Source organism: Pinus tabuliformis, chromosome 7 (assembly GCF_031772625.1).
Source record: "Pinus tabuliformis cultivar Carrire ecotype Pingquan chromosome 7, CPIR1, whole genome shotgun sequence".
In the NCBI taxonomy this organism is placed as follows: domain Eukaryota; kingdom Viridiplantae; phylum Streptophyta; class Pinopsida; order Pinales; family Pinaceae; genus Pinus; species Pinus tabuliformis.
The window spans coordinates 832,810,858-832,834,922 of NC_142293.1; the positions used below are offsets into that span (position 1 = coordinate 832,810,858).

Sequence of the window (24,065 nt, forward strand, 5' to 3'; positions counted from 1 at the left end):
AAGAAGATGAGGATCAAGCTATAATGATCTTAGCCATTGATTAGCTTTTAATCTGGGCCGTTAAATGTCAACGAGAAGATTATTTAAGGGAGCTTGAAGGTCATTTGGAAAACACACCGAGAGATCAAGAGATCGAATTTCAGAAGTGAGAAGTTCTCTGGAGGAAATTTTGATCGAGGAGATTTCTTGCAGTTGAGGGGCAGGGATAGCATCCGGAGAGAGAGAGAGATTTTCTCTAATCATCAGTAGAGAGTGATCCAGCAACTCTCACGTAGAGGCTGATGCAGGGCCATGCAGAGGCAGCGCAGAGGGTGAAAGAGAGTCCGAAATTTTGCTGGGTAGAGTCAGTTTCAGAAGCCGAGAGCTGGGGTGTGAGACCGGGAGGCTCGGAGCAGAGACTCCGGGCAGCAAATTGATCAGTAGGCTGGGTGACGTAGTGCCTAGAGGAGTTGACGCAGGGACTGCGTGAGGACTGTGCAGAGGCAGTGTAGGACTTGCCAGAGGCACCTCACCTAGTGTCCGGATCAACCGGGATTTTTCTTAGTGATTGTGTGAGGTGATCTCACAGATCTTTCTGCCATAATTTCTCTGTGTACCTGAATAACCTATGAGGTATTCAGAGATGTATTCAGAATTTGCTACTGCTTAATAATAATAAACCCTCAGAGCTGCTGCACCGGTTTTTCTGCATTGGGTTTTTCCAGGGACATTTGTCCAAAAACAATAGTGTCATTTGTGTTGTATTTTCCTTCTTTCTCAGTCTCTTGTTTCCGCATATAATTTAATTAAGTGAAGGCTGCAGTGTATGTATTACGATATTTGCCGTCGGAAACTGCAAGTAATTTGTTTAAAGGAATTTAACAAATAGGAGTAATATCATCAGTCGCTGCAGTAGGGATTCCTGTTGAGGAATTTTCACATCTATTACATCCTGACATGAACAAGGACACTTGACATAAACCCTAGAAGCCTTCAATGGAGGCTTTGACCTAAAATCAATTGATCCAAGCATGAAACCCATACTTTAATAAGTCAATTTCTTTAATAATAAAATTCCTTTTTCTTTCTTTTGAAAAATACAATACATCATGACTCAAATACAATTATGAATACCGACACTAGTTACATTCTTCAACACAGAGAACTGTGTTGACATCTTCAGCCCCAAAACTATTGCACAATCCTTTTCCTTTCAGCATACACCTAGCTATTTTGACTATGGTAATGAAATTTCCATTAGTTGCAGAGTATAGTCTGCAGTTTTCTGCTTTATTACTCTATCTGCTGGTCAATATTTATAAAAATTACTGGAGGTGTATTCACCACTTCTATCAGTTCTAAGGACACTTGAATTTTCTACCTGATTGGACTTCTACCTTAGATTTAAACCAGGCTTATACTTCTTGCTAAGATTCAATGGACTGGTTATTTCTGTTGAAGAGAAGGAATCTGCTTGGTTTGAGTCACTCAGATCTTTTCATCTATAGATGCCTTTCTTAGGACTCTACCTTCAAGTCTAGGAATGGAACCAAGAGAGCTTGAAGCAATGTGAAAACACCAGATATTACAACTGCTAAGATCACAACCATGTCTGAAGTCGTATGAATCCCAACTCAAGTGAAATGGAACTACTTGCCATGCTTTCCATCTTCTCTTTAGAACAGGTGATGCCTATATCAGGAAATCTGAGACATTGCACACAATATCCGTCCGGGGAAATGGCCATTGGATCCCAAAATTATTCTTAGGTAAAATGATTCAGTGTCTAATTAAAATTTGCAAAGTAATGTTCACCTTGATGGATCTAACAATTCATTTAGAAGACAACACCAACAACCCCTGGGGTTTAACATCAACAGGCTCCAAATCACCACAATCCTTGTCCAAAATGTGGAATCCCAGAAAAGAGGTGGTAAACTGCATCTATCCACTACCTTCCCTAAAGAAAAGTTCGAAGAAGTCTCTCAAGCTTGTACTAATTGGAACTATTAGGAAATGAACAGTAAGAGTAGCCTACATGCCCTGCCGTAAGAATAGTGCAAGGGACTATGAGCTTATTGGTGAAATAGATGTTTTTATTATTATATAGCCCATTTCTGTCCCTTGCCCTCAAATTTAGCCAGCACCTACACCCATTGTTTTAGTATCTGACTTTGTTACCACATGGAATCCATTTCTAGTTTGTTTTAATTTACTCTGGAATATCTTCAATAAATTTATCTCCTGAAGTAGCAAAGAAAATGTCTGAATAGATTAAATTACCTGCCATTAACTGTAGAGTCAGTTCTGGAGATAAAGCAAAATTGGTAGCAAAATAGACGTTGAGCAACACATCATCATTCAGGACTGACACACTTGTGGCCTAATTATGGACTCTAGCTGCCTGAAGCAGATGACCTAGGGTGTTTGCCGTTATCAAATATAATAGCTAGTAGGAAGGTTAGGGTGCATCTCTAATAGATTGTTGTTTCAAGATGGATTAAAGAAAATAACTGTCCACTAACTTGAACCTTTACCGAGCCTTAGATTAAAAAGTTCTCTAGATAAAAAAGTTCTCATGGCTAATCTGAATTGAGTTCCAAAGCCTAGCCAATGTAATATACTGAGAATGAAATCCCACTCCACTCCGTTATAGGCTATGTTAAAATTGTTGGAAATGTAACTAATGTCGGTCTTCATAATGCAATTCAAATGTACCATTGATGTATTTATTATATTCATTATTATTATTTTATTTCTAGTCAAAGCATGTTCTTCATGCTTATAGGGTCAATTGAGTCAAAAGAAAATTTATTATGAGTCAAAGAAATGTAATCGAGTCAAAGTCCCATTTGGACTTCTTGTAAGAAAAGGAAAAATTATTTTATTTTGAGTCAAAGGGTCAAAATATCATACACAAGACCAAGTCGGCCTAAAGAGGCAGCTATTCGACCTCCTGGACAGCTATAAATACAAGGTTGTTTGACCTCATTCATTCACTCACTTATTCACATCAATTTATGTGCAAGAAGAAGAAAATCTGCAAAATTCAAGGGGGAGAGAGAGAGCAAAGTCAAAGGAGAGAGAAATCTGAGTTTTCTGCCCTAATCTGTCCACACGTGCGAGTTTCTCTGTGGTTTTTCAGAGCTGTTGCAGGGCCGAAATTCGGCCTTTATTGCAGGACCAAACTTTTCTATGTTTTGAGTCTTGACCAGAATTTCAGAGATTTGACCTGAGTTGACTTTTGTTGACTTTGACTTGTTGAAGAAACTTGGAGGAGGGCCGACTTGGGGTCTTGGTCTTGGGTCTTGAATTTCTCACTTTGATCTAATTCTATAAGAAGAGGATTTTTGGGTTTTCGCCCTTATGGGAGCCTAATTTTTGTGTCCTTTGTCTCTTTGTGATCTTCATGTTTTGTACATTTTGGTAATTGCTTGATGAAGAGAATATAAATTTAATTAGAAGCCAATAAACATTCACAAGTAATTATCAGGTTAAGAGAAATCAATCCTAATCCACTGGCATCTTGATTTCTCAACAAAAATCACTCTTTAAGAAAATCCTTTTGCCCTGGCATGTTCCATCCAATGGCATCCAAAGAAATGAGATTATCCAAAATGAGTCTACCTTCAACAAAACTTGTATGTGAAGATTGTTGCCACAAAATCTAGCAGATCTTATAGAGGGGTGCTTTACAAGACAAGCTCTAGACAAAGTGACAACAATGAGGTATGGCCCACTGTCACCACAATCACTACACCCTGCTCTTTATTTACTTTCACAATGGGAGGCTTCCCGGTAGATAGGTCACCTATGAGAGATATTCTAGGCTTAAAGGTTTAAGGTGACACAATAGGCTCCTAAAGGATGGCTCTACTTAGGTACAAGGCTCAACCAATGAGAATAACACAATTCACATCCCTTAGAGAGGCCTAATTAGGGCACGCTAGACCTAGGGCTTGATAATTAGCAAACAAGATGGAATGTCCTAAGGGCAATGTGCCAAGAAAAGGTTTCCAAAATGAATATTAGCTAGTGAATGGCATATGAAACATTCAAAGAGTCCTCAAGTTGAAGCTTTTAGCCAACATAGGGTTTTCCTAGGGCAAATTAGCTAGGGCAAGGGAAGTCAAGGCCTAAAATGGATAGATTAGCGAGGTTGATTTTGAGGCAACCAAGTCTACCCTTGACATTAAATCCTTCCACCACCTTAGATCTTCCCTCTAAGCAAATTCGCTACAAGCCCTAGTTTAGGCCGTTTATCCTTAAGAGGACCGAAAATTGGAGAAAAAGAGAGAGCAAAATTCCATTTTGTGGATGAAATAAGGTTTGATCACCAATTGACAAGGCTAGTGCCTAGTCCTTGGGTTGATGGAGTCTATGGATGTTATAGATGAGCTAATTCTTGCAAAAGAATAAGGATGTTTTAATGCCCTAGTACAAAACCATAACTATTATCTTTGTGAGGGATCAAAGACACTTGGGATAGCTACAACATGAGTTCACCATGTTGAGAAATCTAAGGCATAGCAATTAAGGGATTTCTCTTCTATTAGTAACTGTTTGTGTGTGCTTTTTACTTCTTTAGATTAGGATCTTCTTTTACTTAAGTTATTAGTGTTCTTCATCAAACACCTAGCAATGCATTAACCATAAAGAGACAAGAGACAAAATATAGGCTATCAGCCAGGGCCAAAACCTCTCACTCTTGAGAGGAAGACCCGAACAAATTATTCTTCTTATAGAGATTCCAATTGACGAATATCAAGACCAAGACCCTTGACCTATTTTCCACTCCAAGACCAAGTCACAAACCTTCCTTGATGGGATCCTTCTTGCTTGAGTCAACAATAGTCAAACCTCTGCTTCTCCCTCCTTCTCGGCTACCCTTTAGAATTCAGTTTCCTCTTCTTTGCTTCAGACCTGTACCTTACTTCGGCCTCCTTGGGAACCTTAGATGCAACACATGTGAGATATATATGGTGATCCAACCCCTTAATCTCCTTCACTTGGCCTGAATGGTCTTCTCTTCCAACTCGGCTTCTTGAGTTCAGCTTCTATCACAACAAAACAGACTTCGGCCTTTTCTGCAGTAGTAATAGTCCTCTCCTTCACACGTGTGAGAGGAGATCAACCCTAAAACAGTCCCAAAAACAAATCTGATGACCTTGCTGCTCCTTTCCTTCACCTCGTTGGTTATAGGGCTCCTATTTGATGACCATCACACTTCAGACTTCAAACTTCCTTCATCGAAAATTCTATGAAATTCTGCTCTGAAATGGAATACGAACAACCCTATTTATAGTTGTTTCTCTTCAAAATAAGCCGACATGACATGATTGTGAGCCGACATGTCTATTTGAGAGATTATATTATTCTTTTGACGCCGACTTGAAGGAGGGGATTTTGTCTTGGTCTTAGAGGGCTTTCTAACTTATTTAAGGACTTATATAAATATATAACATGCCCAAGAAGGGTCCTTCATACATGACATAAACTCAAATTGACTTTATGACTAGATGACAAATCCTAAAGGCTCACAATGGGATCCATCACTAAAATAAAATTGCTAAACCCATGAGACAAGCATTACAATAATAATTTTATTTTTCTTCTTTTCATCAATTACATAAAATCACAATTACACATGTCATTATGAAGACCGAGCCTAATTACGCTTTTCAACACTCCCTCTTAACTATGGAGGTATTCATAATGGCACTTGGTCATTCTCAATTTGAAGAATTTCTCATAAGAAGAGTCGGATTGGTAACCCATCTGTGTAGCTTCATATCAACCAACATTGTCACATAGCAAGGCCTTGACTAACAACTCTATCTATCCACGAGATCTGAGCTCAATGCTGGCGAGACCAATGATGTATAGACACCTTCATCATTGTCTCTCTTGGAACATACCCCACTCAGGTTCTCAGGGTGTGTTGCACCAGGACTATTCTTATCTTGGATTCCTTGTCCTCAAAGAATATCGGTCCTCTATGACTACTCTTATCTTGGATGCCCTAACTCATCCTCAAAGAGTATCAGATGCTAGATGTTTACCCAATCCTCCATTTTGTCTTCCCAAGTGAAGACAAGAATGACGTGTCTATCTCTGCCTCTTAATTACGAAGGACATATCTATTTCCAATAAAGAAATATACTCATTCCTACGGAAGGAATGTACCCAAGCTCTCTCTTGTCTTAGGAATTTCCAAGTTTCTTCCAAGTAAGAAACTTGTTTCTAGGCTCCCTCTTAATTAGGGACCTACAACAGCCCCTCGGGTGGAGATGATGGGACAACTAGCTGCTTTGAAGAAGTCCTCCTCACAATGTCATGAACTTCTTTTCGTTATCCAGGAGTCTTCATGTTTGGGACTTCTACATAGGGCGTCGACCATCCATCACTTTCATCCATGAGTCAGCCATGTCATCATCAGAAAATGATCCATGAGTTCATATTTGATCTTCCTTCAGGCCATGCTGCGTTCTTCATGCCATGTTTACTTAAGGATATTTCATCCTACTACATGTGCATCGGTGGTGGAATACATACATAGATCTGCATAAACCCATCCAGATATTTGTTCAAAAAATAAAGGAATGAACATTAAAATCAACATTACCTTTGTGATGGTCTTTCATCATGACATCTTCTAGGTTGCATCAGCATCTTGCATACATGTTGACACATCTCCCAAAGATATATATCGTCAAGGGTCTCTTTTCTTTTTCAGACTCCATCAGAGTCTTCATATCTTCCATGGAGATATCCTAGTAAAATATTCTTGGTCTTTCGGATGTTGATTTCCTTTACCATAGTTGCATATTCCGTGATTCTTCCTTCCTTTCTTCACATATTTCATTCCCAAGAGCTTTCAATCAGAGTTCCTCAATTGTAGTCAACCACCTCGTACTTCATATGAGGACATATTATGTTGATTTCATCTAGTGCGTGACTCATGCATTCTTGCATCCCTTTGAGGGAGGAGATCCTTTCTTTTGATCATGCTCTTAAGATAGAGCACTGGTTCATGATATCTGCAACCATATGACATGATTTCCACAATATCAAATCTAAGCATACATATCTCATTTTTCCTTTGGATCATCCATTCTTTCTGGAGCAGCTTCCTTGATTGAAAGATCTTCAATCCCTTGATCTGCTTCACTTTTATGTCATCATACCATCACCCCATGAATTCCATAAGTTTTGAATTCTTGATGAAACACTTGCTTCCCCTCATGATCGGTGAACCTTTCAATGAATATTCCATCAGAGAATCTTGAGGATCTAAAGTATCCTCATCAACAGATGTTTCCTTTTGACAGATGTATGATGAACCTTGTACTAGATGACCTTGCCACTTGTGTTTTCAATGAGATTCCCAAGAGCTATATCCTTGACTTCCATAGATTCTAACTATCTTTCATGCTTCTCTATGATGATGTCTCGAGCTCTTGCTTTCAATGCTTCTATGATGCCTTGATGCATCCCATTATTTTACTTGGTGAATCATGATAGCCATATCTTACAACAGAAGACTTAGGAACTTGAAAAGAACTTATGTGAGGAAGATTATCTCAATAGTGGAGATCTATTACTTCCTCCTCAGATTTCTTCTTTTCAGCTTCCTCCACTTCCTCGGTGATGTGGGTTTCTTCTCTTCCTCTTTTGTTATTGTCCTTCTTGAGCTTAGGACAATCTCTCCTATAGTGCCCATATTCTTGACACCCATAGCATTGTATTTTAGCCATGTTCTTCTTTTTCTGAGGACCAAACTTTCCAAAAATTTCCTTTCTTTTTGTCATTGCGGCAAATGCTTGATTTTGCTCACCTGCTCCCACATCAAATTTGGCCTTTAGTCTAGATTCTTCAATCTTGCACATTGACCATAGATCCTGGAATGGAGTAGCTTCTTTCTTCTCATAAATACTTGAAGTAAAGTTACCCCACTCCTCTAGTAGTGCATTTAATACAACTGTAGTCATTTCTTTATCAGACATGACTTCTCTTAGATCTTGTAGTTGATCCCGGATTTCAGATATCCTCATAAAATATGAGGCTATTCCATATTCCCTTGACATCTTCAACTTGTGGAGTTCTTTACTTAATGAGATGACTTCTCCAATAGTGCTTACAGAATACAACTCTACCAGTTTGTCATAGATTTCTTTTGAAGTTTCAAGTTTAGATACATATGGGATGAGGGGATCCTTGATGGATTCTATGAGAATCCTTTGAGCCCTAACTTCCCCTTTCATATACTTTGCAAGAGTTTGAGCATCTTCCTTTCTTGGTTTAGTGATTGATCCTTTGACATGTTCCATAACCTCATTTTCAATGAGATTCATATTTGTCCTTTTCTTCCATGCAAGATAGTTTGAAGCCCCATCCAATTTGTTGCTGTCCCTGCAAAAAGACATTTTGACAGATTTAGTTTTGAACATAAATATACTTGATAGGATGCTCCTTCTCCTTGTTGCTTTCTTGATGTTGATGATGATATAAAGAATAGAAAACTTCTCCTTGATGAAGATAGTTTTCTTCAATAATGATCCTTGATCCCACAAAGAGGGAGATCCCTTTTGATGGTGAAGTCTTTGTTGATGAAGATCAATGATGACTTCTTGATGATGTCTTCAGTGGTAGGAATCTATGGTTTTGATGTTTTCTTTGTAGATCTTAACTTCAAGATGATCTTCGCTTTGATGCCTTCCTTGAGATTTGATCCTTGAGTGTCCCTTGATAAGATGCCCTTCCTTGACTTAGTCACCTTAGCTTTGATACCATGTTGAGAAATCTAGGGCATAGCAATTAAGGGATTGGTATTCTATTAGTAACTGTTTGTGAGTGCTTTTTACTTCTTTAGATTAGGATCTTCTTTTACTTAAGTTATTAGTGTTCTTCTTCATCAAACAACTATTAATGCATAAACCATAAAGAGACAAGAGACACAGAATATAGGCTATCATCCAGGGCCAAAACCTCTCACTCTTTAGAGGAAAACCCGAACAAATTCTTCTTCTTATAGAGATTCCAGTTGACGAATACCAAGACCAAGACTCTTGACCTATTTTCCACCCCAAGACCAAGTCACAAACCTTCCCTGATGGGATCCTTCTTGTTTGAGTCAACAATAGTCAAACCTCTTCTTCTCCCTCCTTCTCGTCTACCCTTTAGAATTTGGTTTCCTCTTCTTTGCTTCAGACCTGCACCCTACTTCGGCCTCCTTGGGAACCTTAGATGCAACACGTGAGATATATGTGGTGATCCAACCCCTTAATTTCCTTTGCTTGGCTTGAATGGTCTTCTCTTCCAACTCGGCTTCTTGAGTTCAACTTCTATCACAACAAAACAGACTTTGGCCTTTTTTGCAATAGTTTCAGTCCTCTCCTTCACACGTGTGAGAGGAGATCAACCCTAAAAAAGTTCCAAAAACAAATCTGATGACCTCGCTGCTCATTTCCTTCACCTCATTGGTTATAGGGCTCCTATTTGATGACCTTCGCACTTCAGACTTCACCAGAAATTCTCTGAAATTCTGCTCTCAAATAGAATACGAACAACCCTATCTATAGTTGTTTCCCATCAAAATAAGCCGACATGACATGATTGTGAGCCGACATGTCTGTTTAAGAGATTATATTATTCTTTTGAAGCTGACTTGAAGGAGGTGACTTTGTCTTGGTCTTGGAGGGCTTTCTAACTTATTTAAGGACTTATATAAATATATAACATGCCCAAGAAGGGTCCTTCATACATGACATAGACTCAAATTGACTTTTATGACTAGATGACAAATCCTAAAGGCTCACAATGGGAGCCATCACTAAAATAAAATTCCTTGCTCATGAAACCCATGAGACAAGCATTACAATAATAATTTTATTTTTCTTCTTTTCATCAATTACATAAAATCACAATTACACGTCATTATGAAGACTGAACCTAGTTAAACTTTTCAACACACCAAGGGGACTATTATTCACATTCCATATATGAGTAATGCATACAATGAGGATATCTAGATTCTATACAATTAATCTTCAATAATCAATGGTGCAATAGAAAAACTCTAGATAACCAATAGATTTGGTTCATTGGACATAAGATCAAAAATTCATCAATAACAAGGTACACTTACAAGATGAAATGCATGCATAATCCACTATTGATCCACGATGAATTTTCCAATGCCAAGAAAATAGCTCTAATAGACAAAGTACTCCATAGATTACGTCTCTCCAAGATACAAAGAGGCCGAAAATCTCCTAAGAGGGCCGAAATAGTCACAAGAGATGATTAGAATAAATGATCCTCTCCTTTATTTATATGAGGAAGATGATATCTAATTAGCCTAATAAGCCCCTAAAAAAAGGTTTGATGATAACATATGCTTGGGATACAAGCCAACCCACTAGCTTCAATCATAAATGCTGTAATAAGCCCACATGTGTGAGCCACTAGGTTTCTAGGGTTGACATCATGCATGAAATAGGCTCCAAATGCCATGTCCAAGTGTTATAAGGTGTCAAATGTAATGTAGAAGCATGTAAAAATCAAGATTTGAGGGTTGGCCCTCAAATCCACCTCAATGGCTCCCTGTGGTCCCAAGATCCAGCGGGGACGCCATAAAGTGGTCTCTATGGGTCTCCAACTACTCAAAGTGTCCATTTCTGCTCCAACATTGAGGGCTTTCCAAGAGTAACTAGCCCTCCCTAGTCTTTGAAGGTGAGACCATCCTCATCTGGGCCTTGAATCAGTTGCCATCCATCAATTGGTGCTAAGGCCGACCTGGGGGCATGCTGGGTCTAGGTGTGTCATCTTGAAGAATCATCAAATCCAGTGCAAAGTGGTACAACATCTTGGGTGTAGGAGGTGCCCTGGTACATGTGTCATATCTTGTTATTTCTAGGAGGCCCAAGAGTCTCAACGCTTCACCTGTTTGTGCCAATATGCTTCTCTAATGGCCTGGGTACCTGTGGAAAGGTGCCCAAGACATGGGCTGCTGAACCACCTGACAATCACAACACAAATTCTAGTGAAAGCAACCAATTATTAGGGACAAAAATCATTATTGCATCTAAGTGAACCAAGCTTGAGTATCATGGGTTGTTTAATACTTCATATAAAAATCCCCTTCCAAAATTACGACCTTGAACTTGCAATTGTGTTTCCTCCCTAGGTAGGAGTGGCTAAAGGACAATCCTATTAGGTGTTTTCAGTCCCTAAGGGGAGGTGACATTTCCTCAATCCACTCTTCAATTGATAGGTGTTAGTGAATAAGAATGAGGATCACAAAGGCGATAGGATTTCATGGCCAAGTTCGATGGTGAAAGGGACCAGTTGATGGGGGATCCACATACTAAGTGTATAGATGTGAGGTGGGAGCATTCGTGGATGCGAGTTACCAACTTGGCCTTTGTTTTTCCACCTCTCTTGTGCGCCTTTTACCTTTTCTTGATTTTTCTTTATATTACTGCTTATAGCTCGAGGGTTAGATCTTGCTTTGAATGATGTCGCAGTTATGTTACCCCTTAATGATGAGTAAGTTCATTGCTCATTGGGGTTGGGACATGAAAGAGTTCCTTCTTTTGATGTAATGGAGCAACATGTACTCAAGAACTGGGTGATGGCCATAATGAGTTAAGTAGAGCTCATGCTAGGCTTTTGACCACATGCTAATTTGTATGCCCTTGGCCATCTTTTGCATTTTGATACTTCATTTTAATTTTGTTGTGGCCACGATATGCTCTCTGTTTATTTTCGCTGCATGAACCTCCTAGGGTGAAGTTTCCAGGCCCTACCCAAGTATGTGGACATATGGGTGTCAAATTCCAAAGAACCAATGATCAGTTGAACTTGTCTCTCTGCCTTCTGCCAGACATCATTTCTGATCAAAATTTTGGATCTCCGGTCTTTTGAAACCTTGAAACAAATCACACTAGGAAGGTGGTATGTACCAGTCAACTTAAGAACTTCAACCCTTCTGTTAGGAGAGTTGGAATACTGACGTTTGTATTTATTTATTTCTTCAATTAACGGAAGCATACTATCCTGTCCCTATGCATACTCCACAAATTTGTCTTGTAGAATCTGAATAAAAATATTATGTATAATATAAAAATAATATAAGATGGTATTGATGCAGGTTCAAAATAATATTAAGAATTATTAATAAATTACTTGCTTCTTCGTTGCACAAGTGGATCCAATAAAATAGTGAAATATCTAAAGGAATAAAAACATGTGGTAAGATAAGCAGTTATACCCACTAGAGGACAAACCTTGGGCAGCTAGTAGTATGTCTTTCTACTTGAGCTCTCCAGAAGGCAGAGAGACGAAATTCATTATTGGATTTGTTTGGTACAATTTTGTCAGCCCGATGTAGAAGCTGAGGATTGCATTTGTATTATTTGAAGTTTTTAATCTTTTAAATTACTTTCTATAAACAGTAATATTATGAAATTTGAACTCCATTTTTGTATGTAACCCATGGCCATACAATTTAGCTCCAGTAGCTTACTATTTTCTGTGACATTTGAACCATTGATAACATAGTGAAAGCTGATGGTTTTCCGATTCTGAAACACATGGACGGTGGCTTGAAATAATTCTCACCACATTGACTGTCATCATGGAAGCTGATTAAAGTGACATAGTAAAATGATAATTTTGGCTATAGTGATTCATGTCAATTGTATCCATATTTCAACTGTAGCAGATAGACATAGCAGTTTGAGTTAAATGCTTTTTCTTCTTTATGAAATTTAGTTTTCCTTCCCAAATAAGAATTGGATTTGATGCAGGGGCATTTTCCTAAAAATGCAAGCACGTTCTGTGGTCATTAAGAAGGCTTAGAGAAAAAAAAAATTGTTGGGAAAAATTATTTTCTCATCGCAATGAGATAAAGGATGGACAAATTTGCCATTTTGGAATCTTTGTTTCCTTATTTGAAGGATTTCTTCATTCAGTAATTTCATGTTTCGAATCTTTCTTCAATTTATTTCTAAATTGTTAAAAAAGGGGCAAGAATAATAATATTAATTGTTGAAGAATGTGTAGTATAAACTTCCTTTTGCTTTTGTTTTGAATCTTAGAGCATTTTCATCTTTTGTACAGTCCTTATTTATGAAAAAACTTCATCACTGTAATATTTATATTTGTATTTGGCATGATACTTATAGTTATAGGTCTTTGCATGGATAAAATGCACATTATAAAGAAATTTAAATCTTAAACAAAGAAAAGGTGATCTAATCAAAGCTTAGACAGATTACAAGTACTCAGAAAAGTACAAAATAAATTCAATATAGAAAATTCATTGAACAAAGATCAAGGGAAAATACCCTTTGAGATGGGCATTATTAAAAAAAAACAAAAAAAAAACTAAGGGAACAAGTATTTTCTAGAAGTTTATAATAAATTTCATAAAACAAAATCATTTCATGGAGAACACTAACAAATACAGATTCGATTACAGAGTGAGACAACCAGTTTTAGGGTATCTAAGTAGCTTTATCTAGATCACAACAAAGAAATGATATGTTTACACTATCCCAATTGATCAGCTGGAATAACACAACACCAAATGCTCAACCCAAAATTAGAAAAATCAAAATACTATGTCAAAGATGAAAGAGGCATGGCTTCTTAGATAGAAACAAAATTTGGCATCTTAATTAGCCCTCGAGTGAGAATTAATTTTCTTTTTTCTACATATTTATGTTTTGGAATATGCATGCTTTTTAGAACATTTCTTCCTTACTTGTGAAGACTGGTAAGCAAATGATAAATGGAAGTTAAGACAATGATTTTGAGTGTCAATTCTAGATGAGCGTTTAATTATAGTCGCAAATGATATGTTTCCATGGCTTTGTATGTGGTGTTACATATTTGAAAGCTTGATAGATTGCATTTTGCTTTTGTGCTTATACTGCCTAAATGGAAGATGAATGCAATACAACACTTCCAGTAATATGGTATGGTGATTGTGATGAGCATTTCGAACACACCCTTCATATGAAATTCAATCCTATAATCTAGGCCAACTATCATTGAATGACAGTGATTGAAAACAACCCATGGTTAAATTTGCATAGTTAGATATGCTATAATACATGTGTAACTGCAGCGTCCAGTGCCACAATGGATGACTTGTAACCACAGTTTATATTATAATTTTGTACTCACACTGAATGGTACCAAAAGATAAATAATGACTTTCATATTTGTAAAAATGTAGCTTCTTGGGATTTAATATATAATTCTATATTCATTGTTTATTGAAAATATCATAAATTGTATGATGTTTGATAAAAATTGTTGCATTGGAACTTGTAGATCTGTGAACCTATATTTGAAAAATGCTCATGATGATCTTTTTCAGTGACAAAGGCCATTTTGAGAATCAATTTATCAAAAGCAACCATTGATGGAATGAGAAAATATTGACCAGAAGGAATTACTCAAAAACCACCTTTATATTTGAGGTATCCAAAATTCATAATGTCATATGTTATGTCCACATTCCTTAATAGGCAAGGTAATAAATAATGCAAATATCGTACGCAAGAAATGATTTTGATTTTTTTTTAATCGTACTCTCTAGCCAAATGTCTTTCTTCTTTTTTTCTGATTTTTATATAAGTGGAGGAAAAAATTATATTAATAGAAAGATCAAATACAATTTGCAACATTCGATGCTTACGTGCCCATATACATTTAAAATCTAGGTAGGAAGCACAATGCCAATATATTATCAAAAATGTGTGCTTGAGCCATAACCAAAATCTATTTTATTCACAAAATAAAATCTTAACTCATCCAAATTCATTTGGCATTGCATTGTAATCTCCATCTCAATTATATGCAATGGTACACAATTTTTTTGAGTAATATCATTTATTGCTAGTAGAGTAGCCACTTTGCAGAGGTGAAAAGGTGCACAAATTCATAAGTAAATGCATGGACTTTGTTACATTACTTCCATGAACCACAAAAAAGGACTTCAAAATTTGAAGGCTATTGAGCCTTTTCTATCAACTTGCACTTTACTACCAATAAAGCAATTGACTATGTAACTCTCTTTGATTGTGATCTTTTGCACACAATAATCAGATTTTTTATGATGAACTTCTCAACCTCATTTTGAAACCATTTGCAAAAGGTACAATTTGCCATTTTGAAATGCTTTGCGCTCCTCATTTGTGTGAATAAAGTAATGATTATCAAAGTAGATTTTTAGAATTCTCCCCTCCAGTTGAAACCTAACCATGCTGATTTCAATGGTCGTCCTTGTTATATATTAGAGGACCTTCATTATAAATAAGCCCTCTCATAGCTTGATAATCCATATGTTGATGGAGAACCCCTTGCATGACATAGGACAAGGTATTGGTTTAGAAATACACCATTATGGGCCATCTAGTCAATAGGTCGTACCATTTAATTTTTGTTATTGTATTTCATGTGTGTGTTGCATTCATCAATATGTGTAATTATGATTGAATCTTATTATTAAAAAAAAATGAATTATTGACCCCCTTGGCTTGTGGGCACATGCCATTGCAAACAAAGCACCTAGTTTCATGAATTTCAAAACATTATTTGAATAAGTAGAATGTCACTATCTTTGCAAAGTATTCTATTGAAAATTTGGTTGATAACCCACTTAAATATTTTGGGCTTGATATCCTTGCCAAATATTGTTGTCTACTTTGTTGATGATCTAATTCTAAGATTTTTTTGGCCTTCATCTAATTGGTCATGGTGTTTCCAACATTTTTGCTTAGTGACTTGTGAGTTAGATAATCACATATAATGCTAACATAAACCAACAATCACATACACAATAAAAAAGAAATACAGTGTCAGTGGGAAGATATACTCTTAATTATATACTAGAACATATTACATGCATTTGCAATTCTCTTAAGGAGCTCTCAACTCTCTAATTCTGTGTTGATTGATCCAACTAATTTGGCTCCCCTTCTAGTATATATACTAATTATTTCTCATCTCTTAGTGCTCTAATTACGAGTTGGCCGTTCATCATCCTTTTCACTTTAGTTTTTACATGCATCAATTCATATCCCTTCCATGTTGTTTCCTTTATGCCAATTCATACATTTTTTTCTTAGTTCTATTTTTCATGCTCCCAATATTCTCTTATCTACCTCCACGCTTGTTTCATTTAGCTCCCTTCTAAGTGTGTTATCTTCGTGTTCACTTGTTTTTTTGACTCCATCTCATCCTTGTCTTAGGTGCACTATCCTTTGTCACGTTCATCTCTTTCAACATTATTCCTCTAAATCACTTTCTTAGAGAATGTGTTTTGTGCCTATGCTAACCATTCATGATTTAACTCTACCCTTCCTTTTGAATCAAATGTACATTGACCTCTTGACTTTGTATTTGTTCTTGTGATACATGTAACTGTAACAACCATAGACCAATAAACATGTACGACCCTAATGCTTATAACAACCATTAGCCAACATACCTGCATAGCCACCATACAAACTTCTATGACGATCTGCTTTTACCTAAAGGTCCAGTGCTGCAACCTCACTTTGATGATCTGCATCCTTTGCTCTATCACAACCAACACATTAGCATCATAACAACCAACAACATCATGATGACACAAACTACATACAATGACCTCACAATGCATGTTTGACTTACTATACATGCATAACTATAACCATGACATTGCATGTATAACAACATATAGACATTGACATGCATAACAAATGCATACACAACTAACATGCATTCATGACAAACACATTTGCACAACAATATCATTGACTCTTACATGGAAACACAACTGTAGCAACAACTAACAACATGCATACATAACAAACACATATACAACCTACATGCATGCATGACAAACACATTTCGCCCATCCAGTCCAAGTGTTGAACCATGTTTCGATACCACTCTATAGCATTCTATTCCTACATTTACCCAAGTAAACCGGTTCGCTGGGGTAAACATGTGACGAGATTCTACTATGATGTGATTTAACTTCCCATGTACAGTTAAGGGAGTGGAATTGATAAAACCAAACTAATTTGACCTTCCACACATGCTTCTAACATTCAGGAGCCAACGAACTCTTCCAGGTGACTAACCCCTTAGACAATTTGACATTTCACTGATCTGGATCTTTAACCACTTCCCTGACAAGCCATGCATGCCACTGAGGCCTTCCAGTCGCTCCCACAACAAGGGCATGCCAGTGAATGTGGACTTTTTCAGCGAGTTCTGAGCCAACAACCCCAGATTCTATGCCACTTTTTCAGGGCAAGGACTCAGACCATTGCTCATAACTTCATGAAACTTCCAGAAATGATAAATGACATTGGCAAAAAGGTCCTAATGCAAACACTCTATCAATGACTTAATTGGACTCCTACTAGTCATGACAGGTATTTTGTCAAACATGTCACAAATATGCAATCTACAGTTCATAACATCAGATATAAGCATAGGGGTCTCATATTTATGTGAGATTCATAAAAAACATTGTTTCTATATCACAAAAGCTGCGTTATCATCTATTAGGTCATGTATTCATTGTACTTTCATTTACAAATCAAAACATGATGAGAGCCATACATCAAGTCTGTCATAAAACATACTCATAACCAACATATAACCAACAAAAATAAACAAGGATATAACAACCATAAGAACCGCATATAAGCCAATACATTTACACATGAAATACCAAGGAGAAGGAGCTCTTATAATGAATGCAAAAGTCAACCGGGTGTGGGACTTCCATGAACCACCCGACCATGTTAATTGACGGAACCAAACATTTCTTTCAGTCAATCACCCCTGTGCCATATTCCAAGCATGAATGTGGGACTCAAAACCAAACCAAACCAAACCAGGGTTCCTCAGGCTTTATCACAATCCCCACTAGATCACTAGGCCCTAAACAAGCATGGATGCCACAATATTTCTCCACCTACACCATGAGGAATTTGCCTGCCTCCTAGTCTCTAGGCTTTACTGTATATCCCGCCATACAACGGTCGAGGATTCCTAGGCTTAATCAAGACTCCACCCTTAAGGCTTTACCATATATACCACCATTCACCAGTCAAGGATTCGTAGGCTTGATCGAGGGCACACACCTCTAGGCTTTATCGTATACCTTGCCATTCACCGGTCAAGGATTCCTAGGCTCACCAAGGCACACAGAATCCAACTTTATCGCAATCCCAGCCTGGTCCAAGAATTCTTAGGCCTTGTGTTCTTTCTTTAAGAGATCACCTCACTCAGTTTCGAAACCATTCGACAATCCAGCTCAACCAAATACAAGAGAACCCATCACAATATGGCTATCTGGAAATGAGAAGGCAAGGCTGAAGAACACTGTCACACCTGGCAAAACCTATGCCAATGACAATAAGAGAACCAAATACACACATGCATGTGCCATGCATGCCAAATCTAGCAAGGAAATCACACATGTGAATTGATACCTGAAAGTATTCATGTGGTAGCCACTTGATCCTTCTCTTCCTTACTGGATTTTTGCTTCTCTTTGTCGTCTTTTCTCTTCCTTTGCATTTTTTAATCCAATGCTAGAGTGCTCCAAGAATGCTTTTAAGTGTCCAAGAGTGTCTGTGTGAGAGAGAACAGGGAGAGAGCTACAAAACTGAATTAGCAAAAGGTTACCAACTGATCTTCATAAGATTTTTTTATTAACGAGGCCTCTATTTTCTTCAATTTTCCATCATTTTCCTCCTCACATGCAACATGTGACTTTTCACCTTTTTTTTCTCTTAATTTATTTTATTTTCATAAATAGAATGTCAATTAATGTCTCATGCCTTCCCAAAGTCTTTGCCATCACCTTTGCCAATTCCCTTTAGCCATATAACCGAAATGAACACCCACTAGGATGTTTTACCAACATTCAACTTGGAATATGTGTTCCATGACCTTGGTATTATTTTGCTTTTATTAACTTTATTACATGGAGTTTTGGCAAGGGTTGTTACAACCCCCCCCCGCCCCCTGGGGGAACATCGCCCTTGGTGTTCAATGACACCTATAACCAGCGAGACCGTTGGTAACCAAAACATATTCCCCGTGGAGCTTTATAACACAACTCGTTGCAATATTTACAATGACCACTGCTCAACATGACAATCATACCATTTACTGGAGCTTTATAACATAACTCATTATTGTATTTACGATAACAACAACATATACACAAGCACATTTCCTTCAACCAGCAAATAACCATACTGTCTATGGAAATTTATAAATCCAGCTCAATACAACATTTACAATAATATACATGTATACACATATTCACATTTGCTCAACAAACAAATAAAAAGATACGATGTCTGCATCCGCAACTAGGGAGCCCATAGGCTCACACCTCCACCCTCAAAAGTAGTACCAAGATTCACCTCCTTCCTAAGAACTCCAAAATCCACTGCCAAAGTCAAAGTTGCATCCAATGTCCAGCGTCACAATCCAGCGCCACTTTTCATCTCAGTGAACGGTTACCGACTCATTGTTCTAGGGCACACTCCCAATGTGCTTCTGATTCCATCTTGCAATGCTAATGACAAAAAAAAATACATTCCCTGACCTTCCCTTCTTTGCTACACAGTCCCTCAGGCAGTCCGGTCACCCCCTTCTATGCAGTTACTCACCTTCCAAATTACCCGACATCCCCTATCCTTGGTGATCCATCCCTTGGCAAGGTTTCCTCTCATCAAAAGGTCCAAAAACCAAGGCATATCCCTGCCTCAAAGCCATCATACCGGTCATAGCATGTTCATGGCAATCAATGGACATTTTTGGATACCAGTGTCCCACAATGGCTCTGCTCCTGGGTATTTTACCAACATACAACTGCCTGTTCCAATTCCTTGTGCTGCTGCTGCTAATGCTTGTAGTCGGTTTGAAGCACCCAACTGAGCATTTCCATGCTTTCCTATACCAAACACATATTAGACTCAAAAACAAATTGAAATAAATTCAAATCATACCTCATTGGTAACTCATCAACAAGGTACAATTGCAATTTTGTTCACTTTGTGTCACAACAAGCCAAACCAGCTCTTTACCAAATCATCACGCATAAACATATCACATATGGTTAGCTCAAAGCACAACCATCATAGATCAAAATCATAAATTACATGTAACCATCATAAACTAGAATCATAGATCACATATAATCATCATAAACCATAATCATTGATCATATGCATAATTAAATTGAAATAAAATACATATACTTATCCTTTAATCGATCCTTTCCATATGCGCACTAGATTGGTTGCCACACCCGAAAAACACCTAATGTCTTCTCTTCAATCACGTACACATACAACCATACACGACATACAACAACATACAATACATGCACCTACACCTGACATACAACACATACACCTACACACGACATACAACACATACACTTGCACCCAATGTACAATACAACACCATACATACACCTACATTTGATGTACAACACAACACAATACATATACCTACACCCGGTGTACAACACAATACATATATATACAAAAAGTACAACACAACGAATATACATGTTACGATACCATGACTACGCAATGCACATACACAGTACCACGCATACACAAAACAACATGTACAACATGCACACAATACCACATGTGCACAACACAACATGTGCGACATGCACACAATACCACATGTACAATATGTACATAGTACCACATGTACACATCATCACTCGCACAATATGTACACAACACCACATATACACGTCACCACTTGCACAATGTGTACACAACACCACATGTACATAGCACCATATGTACAATGTGCACACCATGCCATATGTACACAACATGGCATATGCAATATGCACAAAGCACCATACGTACACAACATTGCATATCCAACAGGCACACAACACTGCATATCCAACTTGTACACAACACAATATGTACATAGCACTACATATCCAACATGCGCACAACACCATCTGTACACAACACTGCATAAACAACATGTACACAACACCATCTATACATAGCATGGAATAAAAAACATGTACACAACACACTATATACACAATACCGCATGCACACAACATCACATGTGCAACCTGTACATCATATATACAACAATAGCACTGCACATCCATAGACCACACATTGAATCTACCAAGCAACCTTGCTTTACATGTCTTTCCACCATCCATATTCATCCCAACATGCTACAGATTACACTGCTTTCATTCCGTTGATGTATCCCTCAGCATTACTTGCCATATCATAGACATAGACATAGTATAATCACATAATATCAATTCATATCCACATGACACTGACTTTGTAGATCTATCAGGGTTACTTTTCCCACTTGATTTCTCATAAACCAAGAACCTCTTCATGCCATTCACTTGCATAAGCAATCATTCCTTCACAAGAATGATTCTTGACAATCTTGTCAGACAATGACATAAATACATACATACATACATCTATATATATATATATATATATATAACATCTGCATAAAACAACCATGATTCCTGATAACCCTGTCAGACAACAACATAGGTACATACATATATACATATATAGGCATCAACATAGTCATGAGCACAACATAATTACCAGATATCATAATGTTAAGGTTAAGATAACTTCTTTTATCTGTGCACAACATGCACAACATTGAGACCTATAGTTCCCAACCTAGCCAAGGCATTTGATGCCTCGAATCCATTTAATTTACCTTTTCTGATTACTTGTCTCATGACTGTCCTACCAGTGTCCATTTACATCAATGGACCCAACCAATTCAGTTGGTCATACTCTTTCCTCCAGTTGCCCTTATACATGTACCGAGTTTCATCTAGGTCTTACATTACCTGTTGGGTTTTATTCATCTTTCCCTGAGCTCCATTAACTTTATCCTTCCCAACCAATTCCCAAGACCCTAAAAACACAAAAGGTAAGAACAAGAAACAAACAAGAAGAAAATCACGAAACACCAATAGCAACACGACACCACAAACAAAGTGGTATGGTCATACATTAGACATAAACAAAACTGCGAATCAAGCAAAAACAAATCACAAAAGACCAAAAACACAAACAAACAACAACACCATGACTCAACCCCATGGGTTCCCAATGCCTCCAAGAGAAATTCAACCCGAGTCTTCTTCAAGATTTCATAACAGTGTATTTTGCCATGCAATCTCTGCATCATGCTTCATAGACACATAATTGTCAGTGTAATATAACAATACACCGATTAACTTACCTTCTTGTGCCAAGCACGTTGCCTTGCGACTAAACATATCCACAACATCTTTCAAGGGACCCAAATCCTTTGAAGAATCTAGCCATATCTCGAAACTAGCTGAATATACTTATCAAATACATGTTTAGGAATATAACATATATCCACATAATGTCAGACAAAATTTAGGTTAAGAAGACTTCCTGTATGTAACATCCCAAAAATTAAGCATAAAACAAAATACAACAACCAAGCTATTAACATATGCAATAAAAATTTAAACAATGATGCATACCTAAGGAGTGAAGATTTCTTACTGAGGTTTATGGTGTTGTGACATGCTTGCGCTGATCCGGAACCACTATCCACAACAAGGATTTGGGGATGACTCTCCACCTAACCGTAGGCTTAGCTACTCAGTATATTTCAACAACTAGCCACCCCGAGCCCTCAACCAACTTACTACTGCCAATGATCTATTCCCTCCAACATTTCCTTCCTCAAGAATGAGTGAATGAATGCTTGCCTCTTCTTCCCCCTTCTTTGTGATTAAATAGAACAAATGGCTCTAAAAATCATAAGGGGTTGGAAAGGGATATGCATGTACACCATCCATGTGTCCATGCCAACTTTTATTTATTTATTTATTATTACATTTTCTTCGTTATTTGTTATTTGATCTTTTATTCATTATTTGTTGTTTTTTTCCCCAAAGAAAAATCGTAATTTTCATTATATATCAGAAAATTGCATGTTGTAGAAGCTTTGCAAGAAACATATATCAAAAATTGGTGGAAAGCCACATACACAGAAAAGAGTTTGTTACATGTCTGTAACCTGATGTCCCATGATAAATATACAAGAGATAATAAAAAAATATACAGTTTTGTGGTGTAGCAAGATATATTAGTAAAAAAAATATGGTTGCCAAAATTAGGGCAGTGGTACCCCTTGAGAGCGCTGATCATCATAAGGCCTGTAGAAGCAAAGTCATATCTGTTCTATCCTTGAATCATCCAATGACCACATGGCAGGTGCGCTGCCTCCTTGGAAAGTAGATCAGAAAGTTGATTCCTTTCCCTGTAAATATGATGACATGAAATGGTGTCAAATTGAGATTTTAATAATAATACATCATCCAATAGGTTCCAAAGTGTGTGCACATGACATATAGATTGTTGATTGAACCAATTAATGATGAGTTTGGAATCTCCAAAAATCTGAAGGTGCTTGCATCCCTTTTCTAATGAGAAAGAAAGAAGGTGTCTGAGACTGATAAGTTTTGCATAGTTATTGATGCCTCTTCCTAGGCCCATTTTTAATTTGAAGTGATGTTCCTCATTGAGATATAATATCGCACCGCCTCCACAACCATCAATCTGAGTAAATCCGTCGAAGTATACCCAAGGGGATGTTTTGTCTATGGTATCTGCATTGACGGTCTTGTTGGAACACTTGGGGTCATCCTCGGGAATCATATGATAAAGAGTAGAAATGTGTGCAGAGGCCACGGTCCAGTTGGGGCTCCTACCATGAAATATTAGCAAATTCCTGCAGAGCCAAATACCCCAACAAACCAGTAGAGGGAGGTTCCGAAGTTTGGTGGGGTTTGCTTGGTTCCACCATGCTTCCTAGGTAGCAATGATTGATTGACCAGTCCAGGATATGTTGATATTTAATAGATGCAACAAGTGATGCCAGAATGCAGTAATGGTGGGGTAGTGTAGGAAAAGATGATCAATGCTTTCTTCTGCATTCCTACATAGAGTGCACCAAGAGGG

General features: G+C 37.6%; 1 protein-coding gene across 1 annotated transcript in view; it reads left to right on the forward strand.

Annotated features, from left to right (window-relative positions):
- LOC149250195 (Peroxisomal membrane 22 kDa (Mpv17/PMP22) family protein) overlaps positions 1-13,160 on the forward strand; it is a 71,557-nt gene extending 58,397 nt beyond the window's left edge. The window contains exon 7 of the mRNA XM_089458937.1: positions 12,792-13,160. Coding sequence (XP_089315063.1) covers positions 12,792-12,843 — 52 coding nt within the window. The 3' untranslated portion in view covers positions 12,844-13,160. The remainder of the gene's footprint in view (positions 1-12,791) is intronic.
- The last annotated feature ends 10,905 nt before the right edge of the window (positions 13,161-24,065 follow it).